At 42.4% G+C, this 27,962-nt stretch overlaps 1 protein-coding gene and 1 long non-coding RNA gene across 3 annotated transcripts; one reads left to right on the plus strand and one right to left on the minus strand.

Moving 5' to 3' along the window:
- Positions 1-30: 30 nt before the first annotated feature.
- Positions 31-27,940, minus strand: LOC116301186 (uncharacterized). Of its 2 annotated transcripts, XR_004197703.2 has the most exons (5): positions 27,538-27,940; positions 26,911-26,993; positions 26,286-26,437; positions 24,655-24,886; positions 31-117 (listed from the first exon to the last, which is right to left on the minus strand). XR_004197703.2 is itself a non-coding variant. In XM_031710208.2 (4 exons), the coding sequence occupies exons 1-4, from the start codon at positions 27,831-27,833 to the stop codon at positions 24,851-24,853; spliced, it is 567 nt and encodes a 188-aa protein (XP_031566068.2). In that variant the 5' UTR covers positions 27,834-27,940; the 3' UTR covers positions 24,258-24,850. The 2 variants fall into 2 exon arrangements, 1 of the variants encoding a protein (XP_031566068.2); XM_031710208.2 differs by lacking the exon at positions 31-117 and having other exon boundaries at positions 24,258-24,886.
- On the plus strand, positions 22,604-24,745 carry LOC116301188 (uncharacterized). Its single transcript, XR_004197704.2, has 3 exons — positions 22,604-22,702; positions 22,801-22,971; positions 23,258-24,745. It is a non-coding gene; the product is annotated as an uncharacterized LOC116301188 (long non-coding RNA).
- Positions 27,941-27,962: the final 22 nt, after the last annotated feature.

Below are 27,962 nucleotides of genomic sequence, written 5' to 3' on the forward strand. Positions count from 1 at the left end.
GTTAACCATGTCCTGAACACAGTTTATGATGTTACGTTTGAACGTTGTACAGTTCTCTGTACTGAACGTCCTGCCTGCTACAGTATCAACCACTTTACTACAACCAGTACCTGCGAACTGAACAACAAGACAAAACTTTGGCTTCCAAGTGATTTTATTTCGAGTGACAGCGTCTTTTACATGGATATGTTGGTACGGCAGTACGACATTTGTGTCCACGACAATCCTTGCCGTAACGGTGCCAAGTGTATTCCGTACTCCAACAACGGAACCTTTCATTGTCAATGCAGCAAATATTACACTGGAAAAACTTGTGAGGATCTTCGAAAAGGTAAAACATGATAATTTTCAGCTTGCTATAAAACATATTAGCGAAGTAAATTACAGTACTCGATTACATTACTTATTGCTAAAAAGACGTGCTTTCGCGGACTGTTGGTCCATATGTTCAAGAAGCAGGTGCACTATATGTGTGATCAAAGAAAAACAATTGCTGAATACTTTTAGCTGTTAGAATAAAATGTTTTAAGGGTTTGTATATACTAAATATTACTTCCACTAGGTCTTGGAAATTGGAGTCATGAATCATTTTTATTCGTGCGAGATTTCGTGTCAAGATGATAATATTCAAATTTCAATTCGGACTTCTTTTTTGTCATATTAATTTTTAATTTAAACAGCGCTAAATGTTCAATAAAGTAATCAGTATTTGTTTGGTAGAGATAACTCTAAAAATTAGTGTGAGCTGCGTCGGTGTTTCTAATGAAACAGTAATGATAAAAGGGTAAATTATAATTATACACCGTGAAAAGATGAAAAAACTGCCGTCTCGGACGCTAGTCCTTCGTTGGAGTAAAAGAGAAAGAGGTGGTAGAAAGGAGTGTTTATATAATGAGAATAAGACACAAAAAACCAATGAGAACAAGGTAGGCAAGGAAACAAAAACAAACGATCAAAAGACAAAAGAATGGGTTAGTAATTGTTTGGGATTAGTTCTCTTGCTACTGACGTTTTTGCTAAAGTAGTAGGTAGCTTAAACGAATTGTGACTCGTGACCATGCATAGAATCACCATAGAAAGATCACACCTATTTCGAAAATCGTTGTTGCTCAGCACCATTAAGGCATGGCTCTTTTGAGGAAGTGATGGAAAATCAGTTATTTATTCATATCTTTGACAGTCTACGATGGCTCGTAGTAGTAATTCTTCAAGGCAAGCAATTACCGCATATCTGTTACCATGGAAACCAGGTCACGTGACCACAAGGCCGCCATCTTGGATTTTTTTAAAAAGTCGTTTGTAATCGTATTGAAACTACTTCAAAAGTCCTGAAAATCCATATTCCTTTTGATATTTGCAATACCTATATGGATCTAATTGGATAACTTGGAAATTATATTAAGTTTAATTTTTAGAATATTTTTAATTTTTTGGAAAAAATAGAAAATAATCTAAAAATTAAACTTAAAATAATTTCAAAGATATCCAATTAGATCCTTATAGGCATCGTAAATATGAATAATAATCTGCATTTTCATGCTTTTAAAGATATTTCGGTACGTTTACAAACGGGCTTGTTTAAAAATCCAAGATGGCGGCCTTGTGGTCACGTGACTTAGTTTCCATGGTAACCAAGGCTCTAAGGTTCCTTCTTTTCACAAAAGACATTAACTTGCCAAGTTTGGGGAAGATTCGTAGAAAACTGGCTATGATATAGCTAATCAGTTTTTCATCTGAGAGCCATGCCTTAATGATGCTGAGCGCACCAAGAGCCTCAAGGAACAAACCAAGGCTCCAGAGAACGTCGGTACTTTTAATCATAATTTATGAATCTTGGTTCAAGCAAGTGACTATAGCTCTCCACTAATTATCATCTCAAGCAGCCTTGCTTGGAGCAATTTGCGAAGTCAATAAATGAAAATGCACCATGAATAAACTCATTACAGCTAAAAGTACCTGCGGTCTTGGCTTGTTGCTTGAGGCTTTTGGTGCGACAACGATTTTTGAAATAGGTGTATATAATTGAATAGGGGGAAGTCCTTCGCAAAACAAATAATTCGTTAACGTTGTGTACAAAAATTGAGCAAAGTATTTGAACTTTGGATTAATTTTTCACATATCGATCATTAAATTAATTACTGCATTATGTAATAAAAACTATAGCTCTACTGTTATAACAACTCTTTTTGCTCGAATACTAAATGTACATATTGAAAACTAGCTATTTGACACAATTATTGCTAGGCAAACGGTTTTACCAATTCCCTACCGTTATGTCGTCATCAAGCAGGTCTTTCAGTAAATATGAATGATTTATTCACTCGATTTACATATCGAGTCATACAAATAATTCCAATTGTTAATCGACGCTCATGCAAGTTATTGCGAAAGTCCTAACCGGCGAAACGTCTAACTACAAATTAAAACGTTTATGCCTGAAGAAGTTTCACTTTTCTTGACATATATATATATATATATCTAACATTTTTGTCCTAAATCTCTTAGCAACACTTATTCACAGCAGCCATGCTTTGCGTGAACCTTTTCATGATCACGATGTTCCTTTTTCATTGTCAAACTTTCATCCTCATGACAACTCGTTATTATATAGATTAATGTGAGATTTTTAGATGCAAAACTTTGCATTTCATAGCACCTTGGAGACCAGTGGTGCTCCTGATAAACCTTCATCAACGTTTCAAAAAATATTTACCTAGCTAAGCGTCATATTCATTAAATTTCTCTTAGGAACACAAAATACAAAATTCTACGCCAGCATTAAATAATAAAATGGCAGTGTGTTTTTTATTCGAGGTCAAGATGATGCCCTCCCTAATACGAACGTGTGAAAAAAATCTATTACTGAAAAATGCACTACGAAAATTTTTTTTCGCTTTCGCCTTTATTTGTTTTCCTTTATTATTTTTTCTATGATATCTTATGTCGTCGATATGTGTAAATACTATATATACTATCTATATATATACAGCTATTTGAATACTAAATACTGAATAGGCATTCCAAGACCAAAGGACATTGTGGGTCTCGCTAATTTGAAATGGAAAGTAAAATATCAGTATTGATTTGCTCTCTATATGTAGCTATAGTATATTGTTTCGGATGGAATGCACTAAAAACAAAATAAATAATAATAATAATAATTTAATAATTTCTATAGCGCGATTTTCCATGGCAAAATGATCAAATGCGCTTTGGTAATCATAAGTTTTAATAAAAAGTGAAAAAATAGATATTTACAATTATGATAACTCTATTGAGTAAATAAATAATATTTTTTTTACTCGGTTTAGACAATATCATGACATAAAACCCAAAATGCATTTTGGTTTTTGTAATATTCTATTTCGTATGCAATGTTCAACTTTTTAAAAAAATAGCTGTACGTATTCGTATAGCGAAAAGTGCAGGTTTTTTAAAATCGAAAGAACTCAAAAAATAAATTATTTCAGCGTAATTTCAAAATGTTAAATGACGTTTCGGCCTCCTGAACTATATATTGACTTGTAGACCATAAGGGCTGTGTGCCTATTTATTAAATAGCCATTTGTGTTCAATTTTGCGCGTTCAGTTTCTCATTAATTCTTTTTCTCATTTTGTTTTGATCTTCAGGAGGAAACGTCAGTTGCTCCAATCAGGTTCTAGACCTCTGTCAGTCGAATATGACAGCAGCAGTAAGGGGGACTCGCGATCGATGCCAAAGATTTAGGGGTTTAACCCGCGGAATTGCGAAGATGGGTACAGCAGATTTACGGGTATTTTACCAAGACCTAAAGTTATTTTGGTATCGCAAACGGAGGTAAAAAATATCTTATAAATATACGATGCACGAATGTAAGAAGTTCGTTAACGACTTTTGCATAATTTGTCTAAGACCTAAAGTTATCGTACCTAAGCCAGAACCCTTTTGGTGTTGTGGTAAGAAAATGCAAATAGAAGACGACACGTCAGCGCAGTGTTACGAATGTGGTAAGAATATTCGTAATGCCATACCAAATGCTACCAGAGAGCAGTATTACGCCAATGGAGGTCGTAAGAAAACGCCATATAAGAGAATAAAATACTTCAGGGACTGGATGAGTCATATCCAAGGTTTACATCCGATATATTTAAGCGACGAAGTAAGGAAGAAAATCATAGACCATTTAGAAGAGCCAACCCCACAAAGTCTACGGAAAACGTTGAAAAAATTAAAGCTAGGGAAATATTACAAAGCTATTCCCTATCTTTTGTCTGAAATTACCGGTAAGTCTATTCCTGAGGTTTCTGATATGACAAAAGCCGAGTGGATGTTTTGTCGGCTGAATAAGGATATTCCTTATTATCCTGACGTAATTTACGAAATATTTTACAAAATAGACCCCAACCACCCCCTGTTAGGATGGATTCCGAGGCGACAATAACATATTACGCGTAATAATTCGCCAAATAATTCATATTACGCGTAATAATTCGCCAAATAATTCATATTACGCGTAATAATTCGCCAAATAATTCATATTACGCGTAATAATTCACTGAATTTATATTACGCGTAATAATTCACTGAATTTATATTACGCGTAATTTCTAGACTGACGTTCGATATGTAAATAGAATCCCGTCACGATATTTACTGAGCAAGCTTTCTTTGAAGCTCTTCTTTCGCTTCTTGATAGATCTTTTTGCGAGATTCCTCGGAAAGATCTTTTACGACTGTTTTTTTATTCCTTATGTCCGTCTTTAGTTTCTCGTATTTGTCTTCTTCGGCCAGAATAAGCGAGAATTCTACGTCGTCTATCTTTCTGTCACGCAAAGCCTTTGAGACAAGATCGGTAATTGTATTTACTTTAGCCCCTGATAGAGCTATTGTCGTGTCATGCTTGGATATTTTGCTTGACAACTGTTTCATAATACCCGTAGCAACAGCAGAAATAATACCACAGGCTGCCCCAACGCCGGCCAAAGGAACTCCAACGATTATTCCCGGCCCAGTAAGCGAAGTAGCAACGCCAGAGCCCGTTAACACAACAGATATGGATCCTGAAATTATCGCAATCTTATGTAGCGTACTCCGGGCTCTGACGTACTTTTTTCGGACTTTTTCGTAGTGTTTTGTTTGCCCTTCCAAGTAAGCCAGGATTAAATTTGCTTTATTCAGGCGAAAGTTTTCGGCGTTTAGTTCGTTAGGTGTAGTATAGGGAACATCTGGGTACAACTTAGGTGCTGAAGGTATAACATCCATTATATATACTAATGTACGACGCTTTTGGGAATGATATTGAGGACCAGCCACATCATGACAACCGGGATTACTGGAATTGGAGAGCATTTAGGAAGATGTTTCCACATGCAGACCCTAGTAAGTTCGAAAGAAGACCCGATGGGATTTACTTTAACGGCTCCAGAATGTACAGCAATGAGGATTTGAAACCTACGCTGGTCGATCAGATAGACTCTCAACTGAAGAATTCTGGTTATATCGAACATAAGCCCGTGCAAGGTTGGTCAAAGGAATTATTGCTGGGTACCAGTACTTATCCGATACCTGCAGTTTCATTTGATAAACATCCAAGTTTGGATTTGACATTGAACATGCGGATCTCTAACAACCATTCCTTTCCGTTAAAGGTGCGAGATATCTTCAAAGACGTACCCATTAATCATACCACCGCTAAGGAATCTCATGAATGGTTAAGTGGTCCTAACATGCGTTATTGGCCGCAGCAACTAAACTTTGCGGTTTGGTGTGCCACCAGCGGTTGTGGGGTAAGCGCAAACTTGATGAAGAATTCAATATTCATGTTTCACTTCCACTTCACGGTTAGAAGAATACTGCATGAAATGGGTGTTATTGCGCTGCCGGGAGATGCCACGTTTTATCCAAGAGATAATAAATACAACGTTCCTGCTTACGACCGACTTTGTAAGGAGTTCGGTGTTGTAGGGAAGGATTTCAGGTGTACCGCGGGTGCTAACAATGGTTTGGGGCACATTTGGGCTTATTGGGGGATTGGTGGACATGTGCTAAGCGATAAGGAAGTCCACGCGTTGAATTTACAGTGGACCATGGCTTCCCACCCAGAAACCCATTATCATTTGAAGAATGAGTGGTGGTGGTTGGAGGGTCCAGTTAAGGATACCAAGCAAGTCCGCGATGGACCTTTGTTCAAAGACGAGGGTGGTAAGTATGCAGGGGCCAATCCACTGATTATTAAGATTACCAACGACGAGCAAACGAAGCAATATCTTAACTTTATACCCCCAGAAGGTAAAGGACTAACTAGAGCCGGCCTTGCCCGTTTGAACCGCAGCATAGAAGCTTACGTGTATTCCATCCTTGGAGCTCAGGTAAACACCCGATCCAGCATAATCGGAAATACGGGCGCCGCAGAAGAAACGCGAGCCGAAGCTTTGATTCTATTCGAAAGTTCAATCTTGGAGGGTGATATTAGCAAGGGCGTACAGCGTTACCAACTAGCTATACAAAATTCTAAGGCAAGGTTAGACTATGCAGTAGCCCCGGGTTGTTGGTTAATGCCTAGTAATTTATCTATAAATACTGGTTCTGTAGTAGGATACAACAACAAACTTCAACGAGCTACTAAGGATATGAAGTTTGGGGTGAACGACGTGAACTCTGACACTCTTAGGAACATTCCTCACTTCGTAGAGAAGCCAAAAAAGTCACACGAAACGAAGCTACCCGTAGTTAAGAAACCATCAAAGAAGGTCCTGCCTGCGATACGTGAGGAATATGACCATGACTTACTAAAAGCCGGCTTAGCAGCTGCAAGCATTGGTTTGAGCTATTATATATGGCGATGAACAACCCCTACGTAGCTGGAGTGGATTGTGTCTATACGACTTACACAGGCGAGAAAAAATACACCCTGGCATCTTGGGTTGATGTCACGGGCATGTCCGTGAATTTGAACTACTCAGGAAAGAAGTTAATCCTTTGCAGTATTTGCATTGGCACGACCGGCCATGCCAACGTGGGCTTTAGGTTCCTGGATGAGAATGGCATACTGCAGCCTATGCGCGCGAAGACGAACAACAGGGAGCCTGCGCATTTCTCCGTAGAGCCGCCACCGAATAGCCCTGAGAATCTTACGACTTGGACTTTTCATATGGTCACTAACTGTCACGGGAAGGTAAAGCTACAAATAAGAGTAGACGACTCAGGGAGCGTTTGCGTGAATAGCATAGAAAATCAAAGAGATACGGCTTATAACCATTTAACCATTAGCACTTTGACAGTGCTTAGTCTTTAAATATATGAATCCACATCAGAGGGAAACCCACCATGTTTATTACTTAACAGATAAGACTCTTGAGCATCGCGGCTGGCGTGATATTGGAATGTGGGTTGAAGTTGGAGGTCTTGCACTGATCATTTGTAGTATTAACTTTTCCCCAGCGTATCAATCTAATATAGGACTTAGATTAATAGATGAGAATAATGAGCCTTTGGCGCCCTTTAGGATATCGGTTAATAATCGAGAGCCTTCTCATTTCTCGGCGCAACCATATCGATATAGTTCCGAGGCGTTTTACGTGTTGACGTTTCAAATGGTGGTTAATTGTGAGTACGCTAAGCTACAACTTTTCCCAGATAGTAGGCTTAGCACCCGCACGGTTTTCATAAATAAATTACCTAACAACCCCAATGAAACTTGGAATCATAAAACCATTTCTACTATAACAGCCATACCACTAGTTCCGCATTATCAAGGCGGTGCGAATACTATCTTTACTTATCCCCAGTCGAGAACACCTCGGACACCCGACGACGATAAGCCCGACATAACATACAAGGATAAGATCATCCCCGAATCTTCTTCAGGAATACCACGCCGATAGCGACGACTAATATCCAAATGTTATTCCCCACAAACTTTAGCAGTTCTCCGCCGGCCCTAAGTGCCAAGGAAACAACCGAACCCAGCAGCCCAGGAATGCCGGCTGCCATCTTTTTTCCCAAGTCCGTCAGCCCATTGCCTAATTTCTTTACGCCCGCGCCTGTAGCCTTAAGCGGGGATAGGATAACTCCTACTACGCTCGAAATAGCAACCGCAAATGCCAGCGGAATACCATACTTCACCAGAGCTCTTTTTATTTTTTCCTTGGTGGTAAGTCCCAATTCTCTTTCCAGGTTGTCCTTTTGCGCCTGTAATTCCGCAACTCTCTCCTGAAGGGTTTCTACTTCCTTTTGGGCAGCCTCCCTTTCCTCTTCGGGGCGAGTCTGGTCAGCAATTATTTCCTGCTGCCGCTCTATTTGCCCCTCCAGGTCTTCGATAGCCTGATCTCTTTGCCGGATTTGTTCTTCCTTAGTGTTAATTTCGGCAACCAACTGCCGCCGTTCCTCTAAAGAGCCAGCTATGGTGGTACGTAAGTTCTTAGCTTCTTCCTTGCTTATGTCTAGGTCTTGCAGGGCAAGTTCGAAGGCCTTTTGGGCTTGGTCCCTATCGCGTAGGGCTTTGTCTGTTTGTTCTCTCATTTCTATTATTCTTTGGTTTTTATCGTTAAGTTCTCTCTTTTGAGCATCGAGGAGTAGTCGGTTTTGTCGCATATAATCTGCTTCCCTTTCTTCCAACGTTTCTTGTAGTCCCTCGACGCGCTTTTCTAGCGCGACCTTTTCATTCAGGGTTTCCAACCTTTCTAACATGCTTCTAGTGGCACGCTGGAAGCCTTTTAATCTTGAGACGTCACCCCTAACGTCACCATTCTCATCAAAGAGGGGTTGTGGTTTCGTCCAGCGGTCTTTGTCAGGAAATCTTAGGTCTTGAACGCTTATGAGGACTTTGTTTCCGCGTTCTGTGAGCCTTACGTCGTCAGCATCGAAACGGGAATAACGCTGCGTTAGCTCTTGCATTGCCCACTCTACGGTTTCCCGCGCGGCTGCTTCCGGCTCGCCCATGTTTTGAAGCTCTATGTGCTCACGCGGAAACGTGTACTCGCGTGCTTTGGGATGTCTTAAGGCCTTTGCAATCCTATCCCTTAGGGAATCGTCGACTTGTTGGGTGGGAAGCAGCGGTTCTTCGTCGCCGTCGTTAATGTCAGCCTGACCTTCCTCAGTGGTGGGATCGAAGTCGGGGTCTGTTCCTTCTACTTCCATTATATATGATAAGCTCAAAGTTAAATCCCAACGTATTACCTAAGCAGGTTGGCGGGCTGAAAGCAGAACGCACCTTTCACCGGGTTACATTCACACCTTCTAGCGCAAAGCCAGGGGAAACCCTGTACGTAGGCGTGCCCCGTCTAACGGATAACCTAGTCTTAGTACCTGGTACCTTGGCTTTAAGGTTTGACCTAGCGGTACAGTCAAGCCCCACAGATGAAAGGATTATCGTTAACAACGTGGGTCGCAACATCGTTTCTAAGATGCGCGTAAAGTTCGCAGGGGAATCCTTGCTGGACTTAAATAGGTACGATCTGTATACCACGTACAAAGATTTATGGTTGACAGCCTTTGACCGCGCGCAAAGGATAGAACAAGGAATTGGTAGTGTCATTCTACGTAAGGTCCGCACACCTACGAAAACGCAACCTACTGACGGCAGCGGAGAAACCGCAGTGGCAGACGCAAAGCGAATAAAGACCGCCTATGGTAGCAAGTGTCATACCGCTGGACTTTGAAGTAATCACGAATCACGGTGTGTATTACCCAAGACAGTTATCCGAGCTACAGTTTGAAGTAACTTTAGCAGATGCTAATAACATCATTGGTGGGCTAAGCACTGCACTTACCACGACAACCCCATACTCTATTACCAACTTAGAGCTGCAGTATGAAACGGTATACAGCGAAGAGCTGGCCCGTAGCGCCGGTATGGAATATAGCGCCGGAAAGGCATTCCTTTACGACCACGTAGTGATGTATAAGACGTTTAGCTTCCTGGATAAGACGGATGAGGTTATTAACCAAAGCATTAACCTCCCCCGAAGAAGTCTCACGGGGTTGATGTTGGTGTTTGCCAAACCCTACGAGGCTGGTAAGCGCGACTCCGAAGCCTTTCACAACCCCAACATTACTAACGTGGGGGTAAGCGTTAACGGCGTTCCAAACAAGGTTTACTCGCAGGGAATAAAACCTGAAGACGTCTACAGGGAGGCAAAGCGCAAGTTTGGCGACCAGGTAAGTCCTGAGGAATTCTTTAATGATAAGTACGCGCTGTGGATCGACATGCGCACCATTAACGACGAAGACCTACATGGCCAGGGTTTACGTCTAGTAAATACGCAGGATGGCATAACATTGGAGATCAAGCGCACCAAGAACGCCGGTGCGAGTGACGGCGATAGGATAAACTGCTACGTCTTCGTCGTGTCTGACGCGCAACTGAGCGTAGAAATGAATCAGCTAAAGAGCGTCGCCTATTGATAAAAAAATATCGTTGGTATATAATGCTTCGCGTATTCGAAAACAACGAAACCAAACTGCAATGCATAGTGCAAGGCGAAACTTTGTACTTCAAAGCAAAGGAGGTGGCCTTGGCGTTGGGTTATGAGCGCCCTAGAGATGCAATTAGAGCACACGTATCTGAGAAATACCAGAAAAAATGGGTTGATCTACAAGGGGCTGCGAATCACCGCTCCTTTACTACGCAACCAAATGCCGTGTTTATATCCGAACCTGGTTTGTACGAACTGATATTTAGCTCCAAACTACTCAAAGCTGTGGAGTTTCGTGATTGGGTCTTTGAGGAAGTCCTACCCGCGCTAAGGAAAACGGGTAAATATGCAATAGAAAGGCGGTTTGGCGGCCCAAACAAGTTAGTATTCAAGATCGAAAATGAAGCCGACCTACACGCGAAGGTCGTCGACTACACACGTAGGTTTTACCCCGATTTCATCATAGCGCCGGGTCTTGGCGAACTTCAAGATTCAGACAGCAAGCGAATAACCTGCTGGCGAAAAGGCTACCAAGCCGGTCAACCCGACCTTTTAATCCTAAATGCGCATAAGAAATACCGCGGGTTGTGTATTGAGTTGAAAACCCCAAAAGGAAACGGCGTCTTATCCGCGAAGCAATCTAAGAAAATCTCACAGCTTGACGTAAATGGTTACCTAACGATGGTTAGCAACGATTACGACATTATCTGCCGTGCCCTGATGGATTACGCGGATGGCATTCGTATTCCCTGTAAGGGCTGTGTAAAGCGGTTTAAGTCCTACGCCACTTTGAAAACGCACCTAAAGATATTCCATAGGTATAATGAAGCTCAGCTTGACTCACTGGCGTGATCTTGTCCACGGTAAAGCATACGAAATAAAAAATTACGTCGTCTTCGAAGACATCGACCGTTTACGGTTAGTCCTCAAAGACTTAGAAGGCGAGGAATATTCCCTTTGGGCGCCGGATTGTGTGCGGTACGTAATTCAGGGTGAGGAATTCACCCACTTACGCAGCTATGGTAAGGTAAATGGCCGATGGAAGTTTGACATTGAAAGAAGAGTCACTCCATCTCCTCTTTGTAGTTAAGCGCGTCTGCTAAAGTCCGCTGCGCTTTAGGATCCGCGGAGCACCAATGCCCCACAAAGGATCCTTCGGAGAATACCCTGTCGCAATGAAGGCAGGTGTATTTTTTACGCGGCTTACGAGGGGTAATGCAGTCGGCAGGTAGTTCGCAAGTAATACAGTCCATATATTGAAAGGGCGATTAGGAATCCTCCAAAGAATGCGGCTGCGTAGGCTAGCATATACCTTTTAAAAGGGGTCCTTATATTTATTAATGTATCTTCTTTTCTTCTTAATAAAGAATTAAAGAATATTAATAAATATAAGAGTGCATTTTGAGACTCTTTGCGCAAGCTAAGGACGCCTTTTTCTTACCTCCACGTTTTGGGCATGCCAATCATCAAAGCGATCCAAGTACTCCTTAAAACCGCGGGGACGATGCTGCGGGCACAAACACTGCCAGATATGATCATCTCCTTTCCTTAAGCCGCCACACGCGTCACAGGGCGCACTCCAATACTCTGCGTTCTCCCAGCGCGTACCTTCGGCGCGGTCGAACTCCGTAAAGCGTTGGTCTATTTCTTTCTTACGAAGAGTTAACTTCCTTATGGTTTCCGCTGGGCAACATCTCGCAGCGATATCACCATGCTCCTCGCATACGACGTCCAAATCATAATTACCACGACATCTATGTTGATGCCATGCGTCGGTTAAGAGCTCCCCACAGCGCGCACACACATCCTTTAAACACACCCTATTTTCTTGGTGGTATTGCAACATTTGGGGCGTGCTAAAGAGCCGATTGCAATCAGCACAGCGTCTTTCCTTAGACTTCAAACACACCCTTCCTTCCACGTGATATCGCAGCGCCTGTTTACTGCTAAACTGCCGGCTGCAAGTGCCACAGGTGGTGACGTTATCCACCTCTTTAAAACATACCTTCTTTTTTTGGTGATACTGCAAAGCCTGTTTGCTACTGAACTCCCTGTCGCAATCCTTACACTTCATTATATAATAAGAATTTATTAACCCTTATAAGGGATACTTAATAAAGTCCTGCACGCTTTCTTTTGCCCAACCGGCCATCGTCAAAAGCGCACCAAACCTTTCCGCGCGCTTCAGACCGCACATTTCATCATACAATTCCTGCACGCGCTCCCGCAGCCGATCGATCTCCTCCCTTTGCATTTCTATGGTGTCTCTTTTATCTTTTGCGTCGGTGGCAATCCTTCTTACTGCGTCCACTGGGTCCATCGTATATATAATGGATCCGAACCATATTCCCTGCAATGCTCTGATAGTAGGACCCACCGGCTGCGGAAAGACCCAGTTCGTCGTGGAGCAGCTATTAGGACCCTTTAGATACCGCTTCGACTACATCGTGCTATTATGCCCCACCTACGTGAATAACCGCACCTGGACGGGCATAGGAGTGAAAGACGACGACTTCTTCGTAGATATCTTAGACCCTAACGAGTTATCCAGCCATTTGAAGTTCTGGCATAAGCAATTCCCTAAAGATACGCAGACGCTCCTCATATTGGATGACATTGCCTGTGGGGACGACGTAAAAAGGTGCACTTCCGAGCTCGTTAAACTCGCCTTCAGCGGCAGACACGACAATATCAGCGTTTGGTTGCTTTCCCAGCAGCTTACCAGCGTCTCTAAGCCCTTCAGGGAAAACATAGGTTCACTTGTCGTATTTTATACGCCCAGTAAGTCTGACCTGGAAACCATCTTAAGCGACTACGGCGGTGAGATATCCAAGGAACAGTTGCATGAATACATGCGGCATTTAAAAACGCACCAACATTCCAAGATGATCTTCTCTTTGAGGTTTCCCTACACGGTTGGAATCTATGATTCCTAATGTATATGGACATTGAGCAGTTGATAGATGAAGTCCCCACACAGTTAGATGAAAGTAACCTCAAGGAACAACTTAACATTCTTGTGTCTTCTGGGAAGTGTAAAGAAATGATAGGCAAGGAACTTACCCATGAGCAAGTTAATAAGTTGTCAGAAGAGGAAGTTAAGAAGTTCCATAAGAGGTACGAGGCCGCCCTTGCAAGTAAGACCACGGACGCCGTAGCAGACTCAGCCATTAAGCTGGCCACCAAGCTTCTCGGACTTGCGCTGCCCATAGACGACGTGGAGCTACTACAGAAGGACATAAGAGATGACTATGTCATATCCCAAGAACTTAAGATAACCTGCGGGTGGTTGTCTTTGAAGTGCGGTAAGTTAATGGCAGTCGCCTCTGCGGCACTTCACGTAGCTCAGCATGTCGACTTGAAGGAGGTACTGGTGTCTTGGAAGGACTTCAAGAAGGACAGAGAAGTCGAAAAGGTCTTCCAGGCGGCACTTGCTGAGGTACCTGATCAAGTCGCCTCAAGTACTTAGTCAAGTCGTCCTTAAGTACTTGGTCAGGTCGCGCCCAGGTTATTTCCAAGTCGTCCTTAAGTACTTAGTCAAGTACTTATCAAGTCCTTCAAGTCCTTAGATATAAATGAGTGAACCAGAGTCGAAGGTAGAGCAGCCCCAAGAGGAGCAAAAGATTACCAAGGTTAAATCTCCAGGCAGAGTCGCTGCCGGTAAGAAGCTCGCGGAGATGAACAGGAAGAACAAAGCCAAAAAAGAAGAAAAGGTGGAGGAAAAAGAAGAGGAATCCTTTATTAATCCGGGATACGTCATTGGCGCGTTAGGAGTCGCTATAGCAGCAGGCAGCCTCTACTTACAATGGCGGGCTACGAAGCCAAAAGTAAAGTGGGAGGCCGCAACATATCACGCACCTGTGGAACCGGCTGTTAGAAAAAGTAAGATCCCTGAAATGGAGTAGATTTATCACCCGTGGCGACCTAGATTTTCCTTCTCGCTTTGTAATATAATGTCGACCGCGTTGTTGAAAACTGTTGAAGAAGCAGCTATTATTACTTCCATCGTTGCGGGTATTGGTTGGGTAGGTAAGAAAGTGCTCAAAGAAGACTTTACTGAAGACCCAAGCAAGAGCTTCGCTAATTTTGCTAAGATGACGGCTGCCGTTGGCGGGGCTATCATGGTAAAGGATTACTTACGGAAGGAAAAGTACCTACCTACGGTGTGATTTTCTAATATATAATGGCTAGCGTGGTCGTAGGCGGAATTGTTGCAGCTTTAGCATTCACTGGAGCTAATTATGGTGGTCAGTATTTGGATAGATTAGTCAGAGGTGACAAAAGCGGAGATTTGGCCGCCGAAAGGAAGAGACATGACTTAGCGCTGGAGAAATATCAGCGAGACGTGGCGGCTTGGAATGAAAAAAGACAAGCTTACAGGGATTGGTTGGATAAGAACTACCAAGACAAAATGCAGGCGGATAAGAACTTCGAAAATACAGACTACGCCTTTAAACTTTATGCGCAGGCGCACCTCGCGGCATTAACGGGGTTAAGAAAGCCTCAGTTTAAGAATTACTATCAGCCTTCTAAGAAACAAAAAGACAATGAGCTGGTCTTCGTAGGAATCGCAGGGCTGGCAGGAGGCGTAGCTTTGGCGTATCTGCTCTAACGAAGGAAACTGTGTTTCCTGAAATATATGATCGTCTTTTTGGAAAGCGACAAGAATGACTTTACCACTTACTTGAATCCCCCCATCCGCGCGGAAAGGGTTCGGTTGGTTAGTTGCTCTTTGTACAATTCTTGGTATAACCTGATTAGGGGCATAGTCACTGAGCATAAAGGAGGATCTAACTATCAAGCCGTATTGCTGCCCGATGGACATTACACACCAATCACACTGGCCAAGGAATTAGCAAAACACGGTTATACTCTCACTACAGGATTGCCGCACGAAATGACCCTCAAACATAATATGTCAAATTATTCAATGACTTTTGGAAAGTCTGACCCATTGGGATCTTTATTATGTGCCTCAGGCAAGACGATTACCAACACAGCCATACCTGTGAAATGGAAAGTCGCATCCTCTTACGAAGTCTATTGCGATTTAGTCCATAGTTACAACAATGGAGAAAAGTCTTCTCTTATGTCCAAGTTTCTGCCCAAAGGTAATCCATTTGACTCAGAAGAATACACTCCCATTTCTTTAAGCTATGACTTGTCTAATTTGGTAGAAAGCATAAACATCACCATCAAAGTGGACGGAAAGACGGTGGATTTTAACGGACGTAAGATCAATCTCGTCCTGGAATTCATATAATGGGCCGCGTAGAGGACAAACTCAAGAGGATTTACTATGGGCCTGAAGGCTATTGGAAAGGAGCGTCGGCCATCAAGAAACTCGCGACCGCGGCCAGGGTATCAGAAGAAACGGCTAAGAACTGGCTAAGAAAACAAACCCTCTGGCAGGTTTATCTTCCCGTGCCGAAGTACATTCCCAGGCCCAGCTTTACCGTAAATACCCCTAATGAAGTTCATCAGGCAGATTTGCTTTTCTTACCGCACGACAAGGTGAGAAAGAAGACCTATAGGTACGCTTTGACCGTAGTCGATATCGCAAGCAGATATAAGGACGCCGAACCCATAACCAGCAAGGATTCTGGGGAAGTCGCAGAAGCCCTAGGTAGGATTTATAAGCGCGTTTTGAAATGGCCCAAGCTGCTGCAAGTGGATGCGGGGACAGAGTTCATGGGCGTGGTTACTAAGACCCTGAAAGACCACAGCACTAAAATTAGGAGAGCCGAAGCAGAGTACCACAGGGGTCAGAGCATTGTCGAAAGATTCAATAAGACCCTGGCTGAGCGTCTCTTTGGGTACCAGTATTGGAAAGAGCTGGAAGATCCCTCCAAACGCAACAGGGAATGGACCCAGAGGCTCCCCCAGGTCGTCGCGGCTTTGAACAACGAGGCGGCCAGGGCTACGGGAATGAAACCCAGGGATGCTATGAAGAAGAAACACGTGGAACACAAGTCCTACGTCAGAAGTTCGAGGGCGGTCGGACTGAAGGAAAAAAAGCTCCCCCGCGACATAGTGGTCAGATACCTCTATCAGCCGGGGGAACTCGAAGGTGGCAGTAAGAGAGCCACGGATCCTAACTGGTCTTTGGAAACGTATGAGATTTCGAAGTCCGTCACCAAGGAAGGGCAACCCGTGTTGTATTACCTAAATGGCCCAAGTCGTGGATTTGTCATGGAAGAGCTGCTCATAGTTCCCAAAGACTCAGAGTAGCGCTGCTCCACGCGCCCGATTACACTCTAGGCATGTCAGCCTTACGTTGCCTCTGCAATGCCCGCGTTTATTATTTATGCGATCCACGGAGAACTGCTGATCGTCATTTGGGTCAAACCTCCAAAGTAGAGGTATGTTGCATTTGGCACACCGTGCCCCTTTTTTATAGACGTCGTCCACGCATAGGTCGAATTTGACCTCCGCATAGCGGGGATCTTTGCTCTTTTCTTCGTCGTGCCGCTTGTAGCGAAGGAGTTTCTTAGCAATGTTCTCCTTTGCTACGTCCTCTGGCGTCTTATCGTAGCGCAGTTGCGGACCCCAGGCTCTTTTTAACTGTTTGACATACTCCACACGGCTTACGGCGGTGTAGATAAGGTTGCTCCAACACAGCCGCTGGTCTATGATCCATAAGGTTTCTTTTATGGTAAGCCCCTGCGCGCTGTGGACTGTCATGCAGTAACCTAAGCGCCAATCTGGGTGGGAGGTAATTCTTTCCACCTTTTCTATGGGTACCCAGGCTTTATCATGTGTTACAGCATTTTGTAGTTGGATGTCGGTACCAGGTACCCAGACATCTCTTTTTTGCATTCGGGTATCGTGGGGTTTGTAAGAAACAGGTACGGGATGTGTAGGGAAGCGCTCTCGGTGTATATTTAGCAAGTCTTTCTGTATGCGAGACTGTGATGCGCGTTTGCTGCTTAGCACCAAATCCTTTGGATGCCATGTGTGAAGGAAGTCCTCGTATTTCTTCGCTCGTACCCTCTTGCGTAGTATCTTGTTTTGTTCCGCGTCACTAAGGCCCCGAAGTTCTGCTTTCAGGTTTCTTATTTGATCCTTACTGCGGTAGTCGGTGTTAATTTCTTCGGAGTGGTCTACCATTTCTTTTAACCATTTATGGGGCATCTCTCCGGTTATTGGAGGAGGCTGGCAAGGATCTCCGGCGAATATCACTTGACACTTTCCACGGAGGAATTCTACAAATTCCTGCAGGATTTCTGAAGGAACGGTGCAAATCTCATCCCAAAGTATCACCGGGGGTATGTCGTGGATGGCTTCTGGTACCCACTTTTGACCATTCCAGCGGAAGAAGCTGTGGTAGGTCTGCGCGTCGTAACCCATCTCCGTTAATTCTCTTTCCAGACGGTGCGTTGGCGTTAACACCTTTATCTTTGGAAAGAGTTCCAAAACCCTGGTAGTTTTACCACTGCCTCCCGTTCCGTAAAGGTAAGAGAAGCGTTGGTAAGAGATTGGGTCCGCAACCGACGGTAGAGGCTCCCCGGTTGGTTCCACGCTACCGTAAAGATGTTCTCCGTGATATTCTACACGGCCTCTCCATGCTTTTATCTCCTCATCTTTGACGCGCCATTGACCACTTTCTGCGAGTTCGTCGGCAGTGTAGAACTCCTGCATCTTCTCTAACACTTCTGGCTTTACATACAAGGAATCCGTGGCTACGCGTGGGATGTCCTCTTTGTCAAACCGTAGCAGCATCGCAAGTAGGTTAATGTGCGCATAGGCTAACATACTGGCACGCAGATGGTAATACTGCGGTCTGTGGTCTTGGTAATAACACAGCGCATTCCATTTCTGTTCTTTTTGGCCTTCTATGAAGTAGTCCCATTTCTCTACGGATACCATCGTTCCTTGGTCATGCGCGCGTTTGATGAGGAAGTTTAACTCACCGACGTCTGTTATTAGGCGCCGTTGCATGTGTTTTTCTCCTTCTTTTGCGCCCTGGGTAAATTTGCCTATGACAATTCGGGCGGTTGGGTTGTGCTCTGGGAGCCACTTCGTGTAGGCGCTATGGCAAAGTATGGCTTCATGCGCTGTGTATTTCAGGAGTTTACGCTCTTCAAAGAACTTTAACAATGGCACTGGTATCCATTCTTTCTCTTGTAGATGCTTCCCGTACCACGCGTAAATTATGGGATGTAAGTCTTTTGCTAACTCCCAGGTGGTCAGTCTGACGAATCCTGTTGCTGGGGCGTCGTAGTGGCCGTCTAACGCAACGCGAAAGAATTGGGAGTCTGGATGTCCGTAACGGTCATAATACTCCTTACAATCCCCAAGGCCTTTGAAACTGGCGGGGTAACAGTGTTTCATATCCAACGACACGTACTCGTCTTCGTTGTACTCCATATTCCAAAGACCACCGTGACCGTGTTCTACACAGGCTTTGGAGATATCTTTGAACTCCTTTGGGGTAGGTTTCCAGCCATTTCTCTTTTTGGCAGCTAAGAAGTCCAAGCTGCGGGAGCTGAGCACTTCGTCTGAAAAGTCTTCCCCTAAAGTCTCACATGCACTTTTAATGCGTTGATGTTCCACTTCTGGTCGGTATAAAGTACCATCTTGAGTCATGAACTGACACCCCTCCGCGTCCATTAACCAAATAGAATTCTCATAAACTAATCCTGTTAATGGCGACTCCTTATAGACCCCCGTCTCCATCTTCCTTGGGAACCTTAACTCCCTCCATGCGTGTGCGTTGTGTTGGTAAATTACGATAGGAGCACCTCTGCCTCCATACTTCTTCGTTCCTGGGTAAATAAAACCGTCGGTTATGCCTTTCACATGTATGCGCCTTTCTAACGCGGTTTCTAACTTTTTGATGTTTTCGATGGTTCCTCCAGTCTTACGAGTAGAATGCTCCCATTTCCTGATGGCTTCTCTTCTCTTTGGCGTAAGTTTACCACCCCGAGAGGAATCCTCGAAGAACTCCCTAACCAGCTTCCCAACGCAGTTACCAGGATGGCGCATTGGTCTTAACTTTTTAACATCCGGCTTCTTGATTTCATATGCGCCATAGATGACCACGGTAACCGGGTAAGCGACCTCATAGAACAACATGTCTATTCCCTCCAATGCTCCCGGTCGCGTGTGCTTGTTTAAAACGAACAGGTTCTGCTTACCAGACGCTCTGATAGGATTACGACCCTTTTCTATTATCCATTCGCCGTCTAAGTACTTTACGAATGTCAACTCCAAACGGTAATCGCCGGCTGGCATTCTGTTGATTATCTTTTCAGCCATTTTGTAATTCATGGTTTTGTCTGTCTTTCCCTCCATAAATGTAGCGAAGACAAAGTCAGCGTCTGAGTTATCCATCACCTGATTTCCGAGCTTGCGCACAGTCTTGTTTTGAATGTCGTTGATGGTGGCCATGTATATCTAAGGAATATTTTAACCTCCGTTTGCGATACCAAAATAACTTTAGGTCTTGGTAAAATACCCGTAAATCTGCTGTACCCATCTTCGCAATTCCGCGGGTTAAACCCCTAAATCTTTGGCATCGATTGCGAGTCCCCCTTACTGCTGCTTATGACCGTGTGGCAGGCTACAATCCTAGGCCCTACTAGCCTCAATCTCTCGGGTTGTAACCCCGATGATATTACGAACACAGCAGAACTTCTTTTGTTCGTTAGTCGAGCAAGAACTGATAGCCTGGGTGATTATGGTAAATACCAAATCGTCAAGGTCAAAGAGAACACAGGGTAAGAAAAAAATATCTAATATAAGCTAACACGAGCTTATCTATCAGAATGTTTTAGAAATAGCTTTCGTCAAGAGAATATATTCTCTTGCTGTCGTCTACTTTACTTTTTCTCATTTTTAGATGCACCGTAACGCTGCTAACCCCGATCAACATCACACTCTCCGGTTCTCCATGTGAACTAATCGCTCAACGACTGCCATATTTTGACCACATCTCTCTGACCCAGGCCTGTCAAGTGACTTGTCGTGCTCGGTCTGGAGCAGTGGGTGGTATCCTAGCTCTGAGAGCAACCAAGTTAACAATAGACAGCACATCCAAGATACAAGTCAATGGGAAAGGTATGGTTAGCAGCCTCTATCAATAATCCCGTCATCAATCACGTAATAAGAGAGCAGCTTGATTTGTTTAATTACTTTATGTTAAGGTTTCCATGGCGGTACCGGAGAAAGCAGTTCTGGTGGCGGTGGATTCGGAGGGGAAACATTCGTATGTTTATCATCCACGTACGGTAAAGGTGGAGATGCTGGTCAAACAGGAAACCATGGAGGAGGTTCAGGGGAAGGTTTGTATCTATGCTTTTCGCTTATCGATAGTCAGCAAATGCCAGATTGGACGAAGTTTTAACTCATGACCATTGTTTTCAGTCATGACAACAGGACCAGGGGGGTTAAATGCTGGAGGAGGAGGGGGAGACTCGACCACTAACCCTGACGATGGAGCAGGCGGTGGAGGAGGAGCTGGTCATTTTTCAGGAGGCGGAGGAGGGGGTGGAGGAACCGGTTGTCATAATTATGTTGGTGGTGCTGGTGGGATTGCATCAACATTGGTGAGTGGCCATCGTCAGTTTGTTTAAACCGATATCAATTTTTACTGGTAGATTCTGGGTTTTAGATTCAAGCCTATGTAGGTGGCGGATCTTCTTACTGCCCTGGTCGAAATGGAGGAATTGGTGGTTCCACTGGAGGAAATGCAGGAAATTCTTTGAGGGGAGGAATAGGAGGTAAGAAATCAAGGATCAAATAAATCCTCTTACCTCTCACAATCAGACGTATTAGCCATTCCGAGTACATTCCGAAGTTAAGGGAAAAACTGGACCAGTTTTTCCTCAACCTCGATCACAGGTAGCCCAAGCTTGGTTTCTGTGGTGTCCTGTTATAAGGAAATGTATGGAATTCATCAAAAATTTCAATAAAGTCATTGAAACGTGAAATAAAGCCTCGAAATTTTACCTGATCATTGAGAAATAGCACTTCTTTCGCTCTGCGTGGTTATTTTTTGAATTTAGCCCGTTTTAAGATTTTTTTCCCCACCAGTAAGCAGAATTTTGCCCAGAAGTAATTGAGAATTTCTTTAGCTGAGAACATCATGTCATTGCCAGCAACATTGCCGACCATACTTTTAATCACGTTTTTAAAAGTTTTCGCATATATGCACCATTTCCGGGTCTACGATCGACAAGATGAACTTCAGCTAATCAATCATATTTGGTAGTTACTTTTCAAGTGGTAAATGACTTGACATTCGTTCCTAGATTCGACGTCACCTCAGTGTTTTTTTTTTTAATTTCAAATATTTTTTTACAGGCAATTCTCCAAGCGCAGACTATGGTGGTGGAGGAGGTGGAGGTAAAGTACCTTGACATCAACCATCACTATTTCTATTTCTATTTTTGGTGATAGAATTGAAGTGTGGTAACATGGATATAAAATCGTGCACCGTTTTGCACAACATTGCTGCGTTACCCGTGATACCACTACGCGTACGCGCGCAACAAATTGGTATTGGTTGCAAGAAAAAGCTTTCCGTTACCTACTTCTTTACTTAAATCAAAGAAATTTTGATGTGCGCGGAAGAAAAAGGAAAGAGGGAGAGAGGAGGAGGGAAAGAGTGGCCAAAGTGCACATGAACTTTCAGTACTGATGACCGTGAGCCACCTTTCCCTAGCGATTTTGTAATTAGTCATCGATGAGGAATTGATTGACAGCTAACGCCACATTCGCTTGGATGACCACGAAACAATGGTTTGAACTCGAGACTGGACTTTATTCTTTTGTTCATCAAGTTCAACCTCGACTTGAAACCATTGTTTCGTGGCAAGTCAAGCGAATTCGGGATAGGTCTATTCGGGGAGACGTGAGTAGTTTGAGAGCAAAATAAATCATTCGAATCAACAAAGTTTTAGTGTACTGTCTTTGGTAACCTTAACCTGTTGGCAGTCTCCTTTGAGCAGGGTATGATACACTGATTCTACACGAAGTAAATAGTTGAATGGTAAAATATTTTTTGATTTGAGTGATGCGTTTTTAAGTTATGAAGGTTCATACTTCCAATATGTTAATGTACTTAACGTATTGTCAAAGGGTGTACTTTAACATAAGTATTTATTCTAAACTACTTTTTTTTGTCAAGGTGGATTTCAGTATGGTAACGTGGATTTCAACACTCATCTTAGCTACGGTGGGGGAGGGGGAGGGGGCGGTGGTAATGAACATGGGTTTATTGGTGGGAAAGGAGGTAACGGTGGTGGCCTGGTACTGCTCTTTTTGGACCAGCTGACGTTGAATGGATCGATAGAAGCACAGGGTAAGTTATAATGTTGTATATAGTTATTACGTGAATCAGTTATAACGTGTAATCATTATCTCACATGGTTCGAAGTTCTGGTTCACTTCATTCCACAGGGTCACGTGGTGAATGCGCTTCAAGTAATGTTGCTCATCGTGCTGCCCCAGGGGGTAGTGGTGCGGGGGGTAGTGTGGTTATTTTTACTAAGGAATTGTCTGGTACTGTTGCTGGAAAGATTCGTGTAGAAGGAGGGACGCCTAGACAATGCGCTTATGGCACAGGTGGAGGTCAGTTCTATATTAATTATGACATTATTTTTATACAAATGACTAAACCTATGACTGAGTAAGGGAGATGAAATGATTGCCTGTGATAAAGTCCTGTTACCCAATCATCGATGTGAAGCCATTCATGGTATGAAAGCATATCGATCAACGTGTTCCGCATGATAATTTGAAAATTCCCTTTTTGAATGGCAGTGCACACGAAGGCACCACCTCCTATCCTGCTCTACATGTCCCCACTACCTCTCCCCTAGTGAATGGCGATCTGTACTAATGTTTGTATTTACAGGAGGTGGTGGTGGTATTGGTCGCTGGGTCGTCAAAACTTCATCTACTTTATACAAGTCAGGATAAAGATTCACAGGAAAATACAGCAGCATGACAGCAGAACAGAATATACAAACAATCTCTTTTAAAAAACCTTATCTACTTTATACAAGTCAGGATAAACATTCACAGGAAAATACAGTAACATCAGTAGAACAGGATATAAAAACCATCTCAAGTAAGAACGAACATTCACAAGAAAATACAGTAACAAGATTAGAAAAAGACATGCACTGGCAAACAACATGCTTTGCAAAGAATATTGTAAGAAAAATAGTATTGCAAAATACATTGAATTTCTTTCTTTCTATATGATAAAAAATCTAATTGGATTTACCCCTCCGTGGTGGAGGGAAACCCAAACAGGTTTTGCAACTCACTTGATAAGGCTATCCTTGGGCTGTCGAAGACTTATGTAACAACAAGAGAACATGAACTAGTTCACCTTCTCTTGGTAACAATCAATAGAATATGGATAGATAGATCCAAGTAACTCATTAGTGATTTATTTGGTCTACTAACAAGCATTTTACCCATCACAAACCAAATATTCTCCTACAGCCCATGATCAAGATATGTCATTCTAAGATTGTACATGTTAAAATTCTGATCCTTCTTTCTATTTTTTCCAAGCAGTTAAACATAAAAAATCAACCATTTTTCAACTTAACTGCTCTGAAAAATGAAAGAAGTGTCAAATCAAAAGATTCTTTCGGAATCTCTCTTAGAATGACTTATATTTTGATATAAAAAAATAAAAAATAGAATGTCATAGGCACTTTAAAATCACGAGTGACAAATGGTACACATATATGAATTTCACAGTCCTGTACATGTAGCAGGATGGTTTCCAGTTCAAAATACATAGAACATAGAAATAGTACATACCGTAAAAGGTATGTTGATCAGATGTATCTAGTGATACAACTTTTGGAATGTTCATAAATTTTTATACATATAGGTAAATATTGAACACCTTTCATATCTTTTGAATGTGTATGATCTAAAATGAATACATCAGAGGATATTTAAGTCATTTTCTGGGAATAACTTTCGATCTCAGGTTTTTTGTTTTGAACCTGAAAATGATTTTGAAGAAATCTTGCTATTGTTGTGTTCAGTGTTCACAAATAAAAATACCAAGTCAAGGTTGGAGTTGCCATGCATAGCAAAACTATAGTTCATCATGTGCAGCAATTAATATATTTAGGATAATACGACATTCGCATGATGGCGTCATTTGACTCCCACTACAATAATACTTCACAAATTTTCTTTCTTATCTAAATTTGTATTCCCACAAGGGAGTCATGCAAATGCCCTATCAAACACCATTCATGACTTTTGGATTTCACTCACCTACAAACACAGCCTACAAACCCATTTGTATATACACTGTAGTAGTCGACAAAGCCTTGTACAAAATGAGTAAACTTTCAATTAACAGCTAGCGACTGATTCCAATGCTTAGCAGACTTGCCTCAAGAAACATCTATTCTTCTTCTTGTTTGAAACATAAGGTTTTCTTAATATTTACAAAATTGCATGTATTCCATTATGTGTTTTTGGAGTCATCTGGATCATCCTTTGGCTGTTGAAAAAAAATTATTGTATGAAACAGCCTCTGGGCTGATCTATGTCAGGAAACAGCTAACTCACAGACTGAACCCTGAACTGACCAACCCCTGGGCTAATCTAAGTCAGAACATGGCTAACTCACAGATTGAACCCTGAAACAACCTCTTGGCTTATTAATGCCAGGGCATGGCTAAGTTACAGATGAAATTGGAATCTAACATTTCATAGGTTTTGTGAAGGAAGGAAAATTGGAGATAAACTCTTACATCAAGCGAGATGCCTATCAAACTCTACTCACATTTGATGCAGAGTCCAGAAATCAAACCAGTGACCTCAGAGAGGAGAAGCGAGTGGATTACCACAAGCTATATCCCCTATTATGAACCCCATTCCCTGATTGGTTGGGTCACCAGTGGCGGATCCAGGATTTTTCAAAGGGGGGTTCCGTTTCTTAAATTGTGTATAATTCTCTTTTGTTTAGTTGATGTCTGACAAAAAAATTGGCTCTAATCACCTAATTTACTATCTAGTAATGGAACTTAAAGGTAAATTAAACATTATAACAGCAAATATTTACCATTTCGTTTTCAACATTATCCTTGTGAATAATTTTAAGCAAAATTTATATAAGACATATTTCTATTACCTAAAAGATCAAACCCTTCAAGGGGGGTTCCGTTGAACCCTTCGAACCCCCCTGGATCCGCCACTGGTCACCTAATTCATAAAAGTAAACAGCGAACCATATCTAAAATACTAGTTATTATTCTAATTCATATTTTATAAAATGTAAATAAAAAACTTGTTTGCTGTGCTGCAGTTATGACAAAAGCTACTAGGGATTTGAAGAACACTCAAGATTAGTGTTAAGAACTGCTAAACTTTGTTTTTCTCTTGTGTTCTGCCAATCCCCAAATGCTTTATAACTCCACAGTGCCCGGGGGGGGGGGGGGGGGTACTATTTGCTATACGGTTATGGTTTTTCGGCTTTTGGGTCTGGGGTAGGGTATCATTTTTTGGCATTTTGTCTTGGATAGGGTGCCCTTTTTGACTGGGATAGGGTTACGATTTGGTCGTTTTAGTCTGGGATAGGGTTAACGATTTGGTCGTTTTTGTCTGGCAAATAGACTACACTTTCTGACGGCACAAAAACAATAAAAACGTTAGCAAATATTTATTGCAATCTATTGACTAATCGGGCTTAGTCTGGGATAGGGTGTACAATTCTTAGTTTTAGTCTGGGGTAGGGTATGTAAAATCAAAATTTTAGGTCTGAGATAGGGTCAGGGTTTTGAGGTCCTGGCAGCACACCCCTACTCAAGTTGGGGAGATAGTACCCTCCCCCCCTTCCCCCAGGCACAGTGCAGTAATTTTATTTTATTTTGAACATTTCTTTGAAGAAGCTCCTTTACCTCACTAACATCGTTTTTGCTTTCAAAATCAGATTTGTTTTCTGCAGTAGTTAGCTTTGGGTCTTCACTAGTAGAACTATCAAGTTGTTTGTAACGTTTTAAGTTGGAGATAACATTCTTTAGGGTCCCAACTCTTTTCTTCGGTAGTCTTCCTAAAATGCAATTAAAGTGATGGTTTTAACACTACAGTACATCTTTGTTAAAATCAATATATTTTGTTAAAATTGATATATAGTTGATATTTGTGGAGAAGGAAAACTGGAGAACCAGGAGAAAGACCCTAAAACATGCACAGGAGAAAACCAACAATCAACTCTACTCACATTCAACATCAAGCCCGGCGGGACTCAAATCCAGGTCGCATTAGTTTAAGGCAAGTGCTCTCATTGGTATGCCACCCATGATTCCCTAAAACGCATAATGGTGAAAACCAGGAACACCGGGGTAAGAAGCAGTGATTTTGCAGGAAAAAAGCCTCCAGTTTTAATGATACCCTGAAACAGCATCTGGGTTGATCAGTCAGGGCATGGCTAACTTACAGATTGAACCCTTAAACAGCCTCTGGGCCTATCAATGTCAGGGCACAGCTAACTCACAAATGTGGAATTCAAATTCTCAATCTTACCAGTTTTGGGAGTTCTTCTTGTAAGCTGTCCTTGACATCCATCTGGTTCTTCCAGATAATCAAACTCTGAAGGTTCATTTGATCTATTAAAAAAGTTATTTAAAAAAAGCTGTAAAAAAACTTGATAAAACTACTCCAAAAGTCTCTTTAGCTTCTGTAATTCCTTCTATTGTATGATAGTGATATTTAGCACTAATTAAAGACAATTTGGGGTGTGTGTGTGTTGGGGGGGGGGGGGGGGGGGAATAAGTAAAATTTGTTTTCCCTATGACATAACATACAATAAACTATTGGTCCCTTAATTAGTACCAGTAGCTTAGTGAGTGAGGAAAGGGGTGACCCTCTCCCTCCCCCTTCTCCCGATAATTTTATTGCAATCAAAGATGATATGGTCCAAAACTTTTGGAATCGGAAGCAACATGCAGTCTTGGTAGTACACTGCTCTTCTCTCAACAGTCATGCTTGTCCTTTTTCACAATTAATATACCAATCCCTGCATGCATTTTAACTGCACAACAATTCAAATTCTAAACCTTACTTCCTCTAATATTTCACGTGTAAATAGTAAACTAATGCAAAAATAATGTATTGTACAATATCATGAAGTTGCAAAATAAACTGTCTTACTTTTCTAGATGTGTTTCCTTCTCTTCGTCTGCACAAGTTGAACTCTCTTCGTCGTCTTTTCTCTCCTCCTGAAGTTCCTTCTGACAACTATCTTTATCACCATCAACAATATCTTGCTTAAAAGGCTTTCTAAACTCTTTCACGTTCAGTTCTAATACTTTATTCTTTTCAATGTCCTCGTAGTATTTCAGGATTTTCACAGGCACATCGTGGCAGCCATTTTGTGTTAAACCAAGTAGCTCTTCGTCCCTTTCGTCGTCACTGTTCGGAACACTCCATTCTTCATTAGTATCCATTTGTGCTTTTCAGGTTTCATCAATTAGAGAATTAGAGATATTTTGTTTGTGAGAATCGTTCGATCAAATTAAATCCGCGTCTGGTTTTATCCGCCATTGATGTTAGTTTCAGGGAGATACTGCTGGCCG

Source organism: Actinia tenebrosa, unplaced genomic scaffold (genome assembly GCF_029948245.1).
Source record: "Actinia tenebrosa isolate PJP-AT-01 unplaced genomic scaffold, QUT_ActTen_1.0 PGA_scaffold11__36_contigs__length_13525064, whole genome shotgun sequence".
In the NCBI taxonomy this organism is placed as follows: Eukaryota; Metazoa; Cnidaria; class Anthozoa; order Actiniaria; family Actiniidae; genus Actinia; species Actinia tenebrosa.

What these genes read in the sequence shown, in the direction of transcription:
- LOC116301186 (XM_031710208.2), bottom strand. Translation starts at nt 27,833, where the DNA reads ATGGATACTAATGAAGAATGGAGTGTTCCGAACAGTGACGACGAAAGG. An exon ending in AAGGAAACACATCTAGAAAA is followed by an intron (nt 26,994 to 27,537) that starts GTAAGACAGTTT and finishes CTTTTTTAATAG; the next exon opens with ATCAAATGAACCTTCAGAGT. An exon ending in GCAAAAACGATGTTAGTGAG is followed by an intron (nt 24,887 to 26,285) that starts GTAAAGGAGCTT and finishes TTTTTTCAACAG; the next exon opens with CCAAAGGATGATCCAGATGA.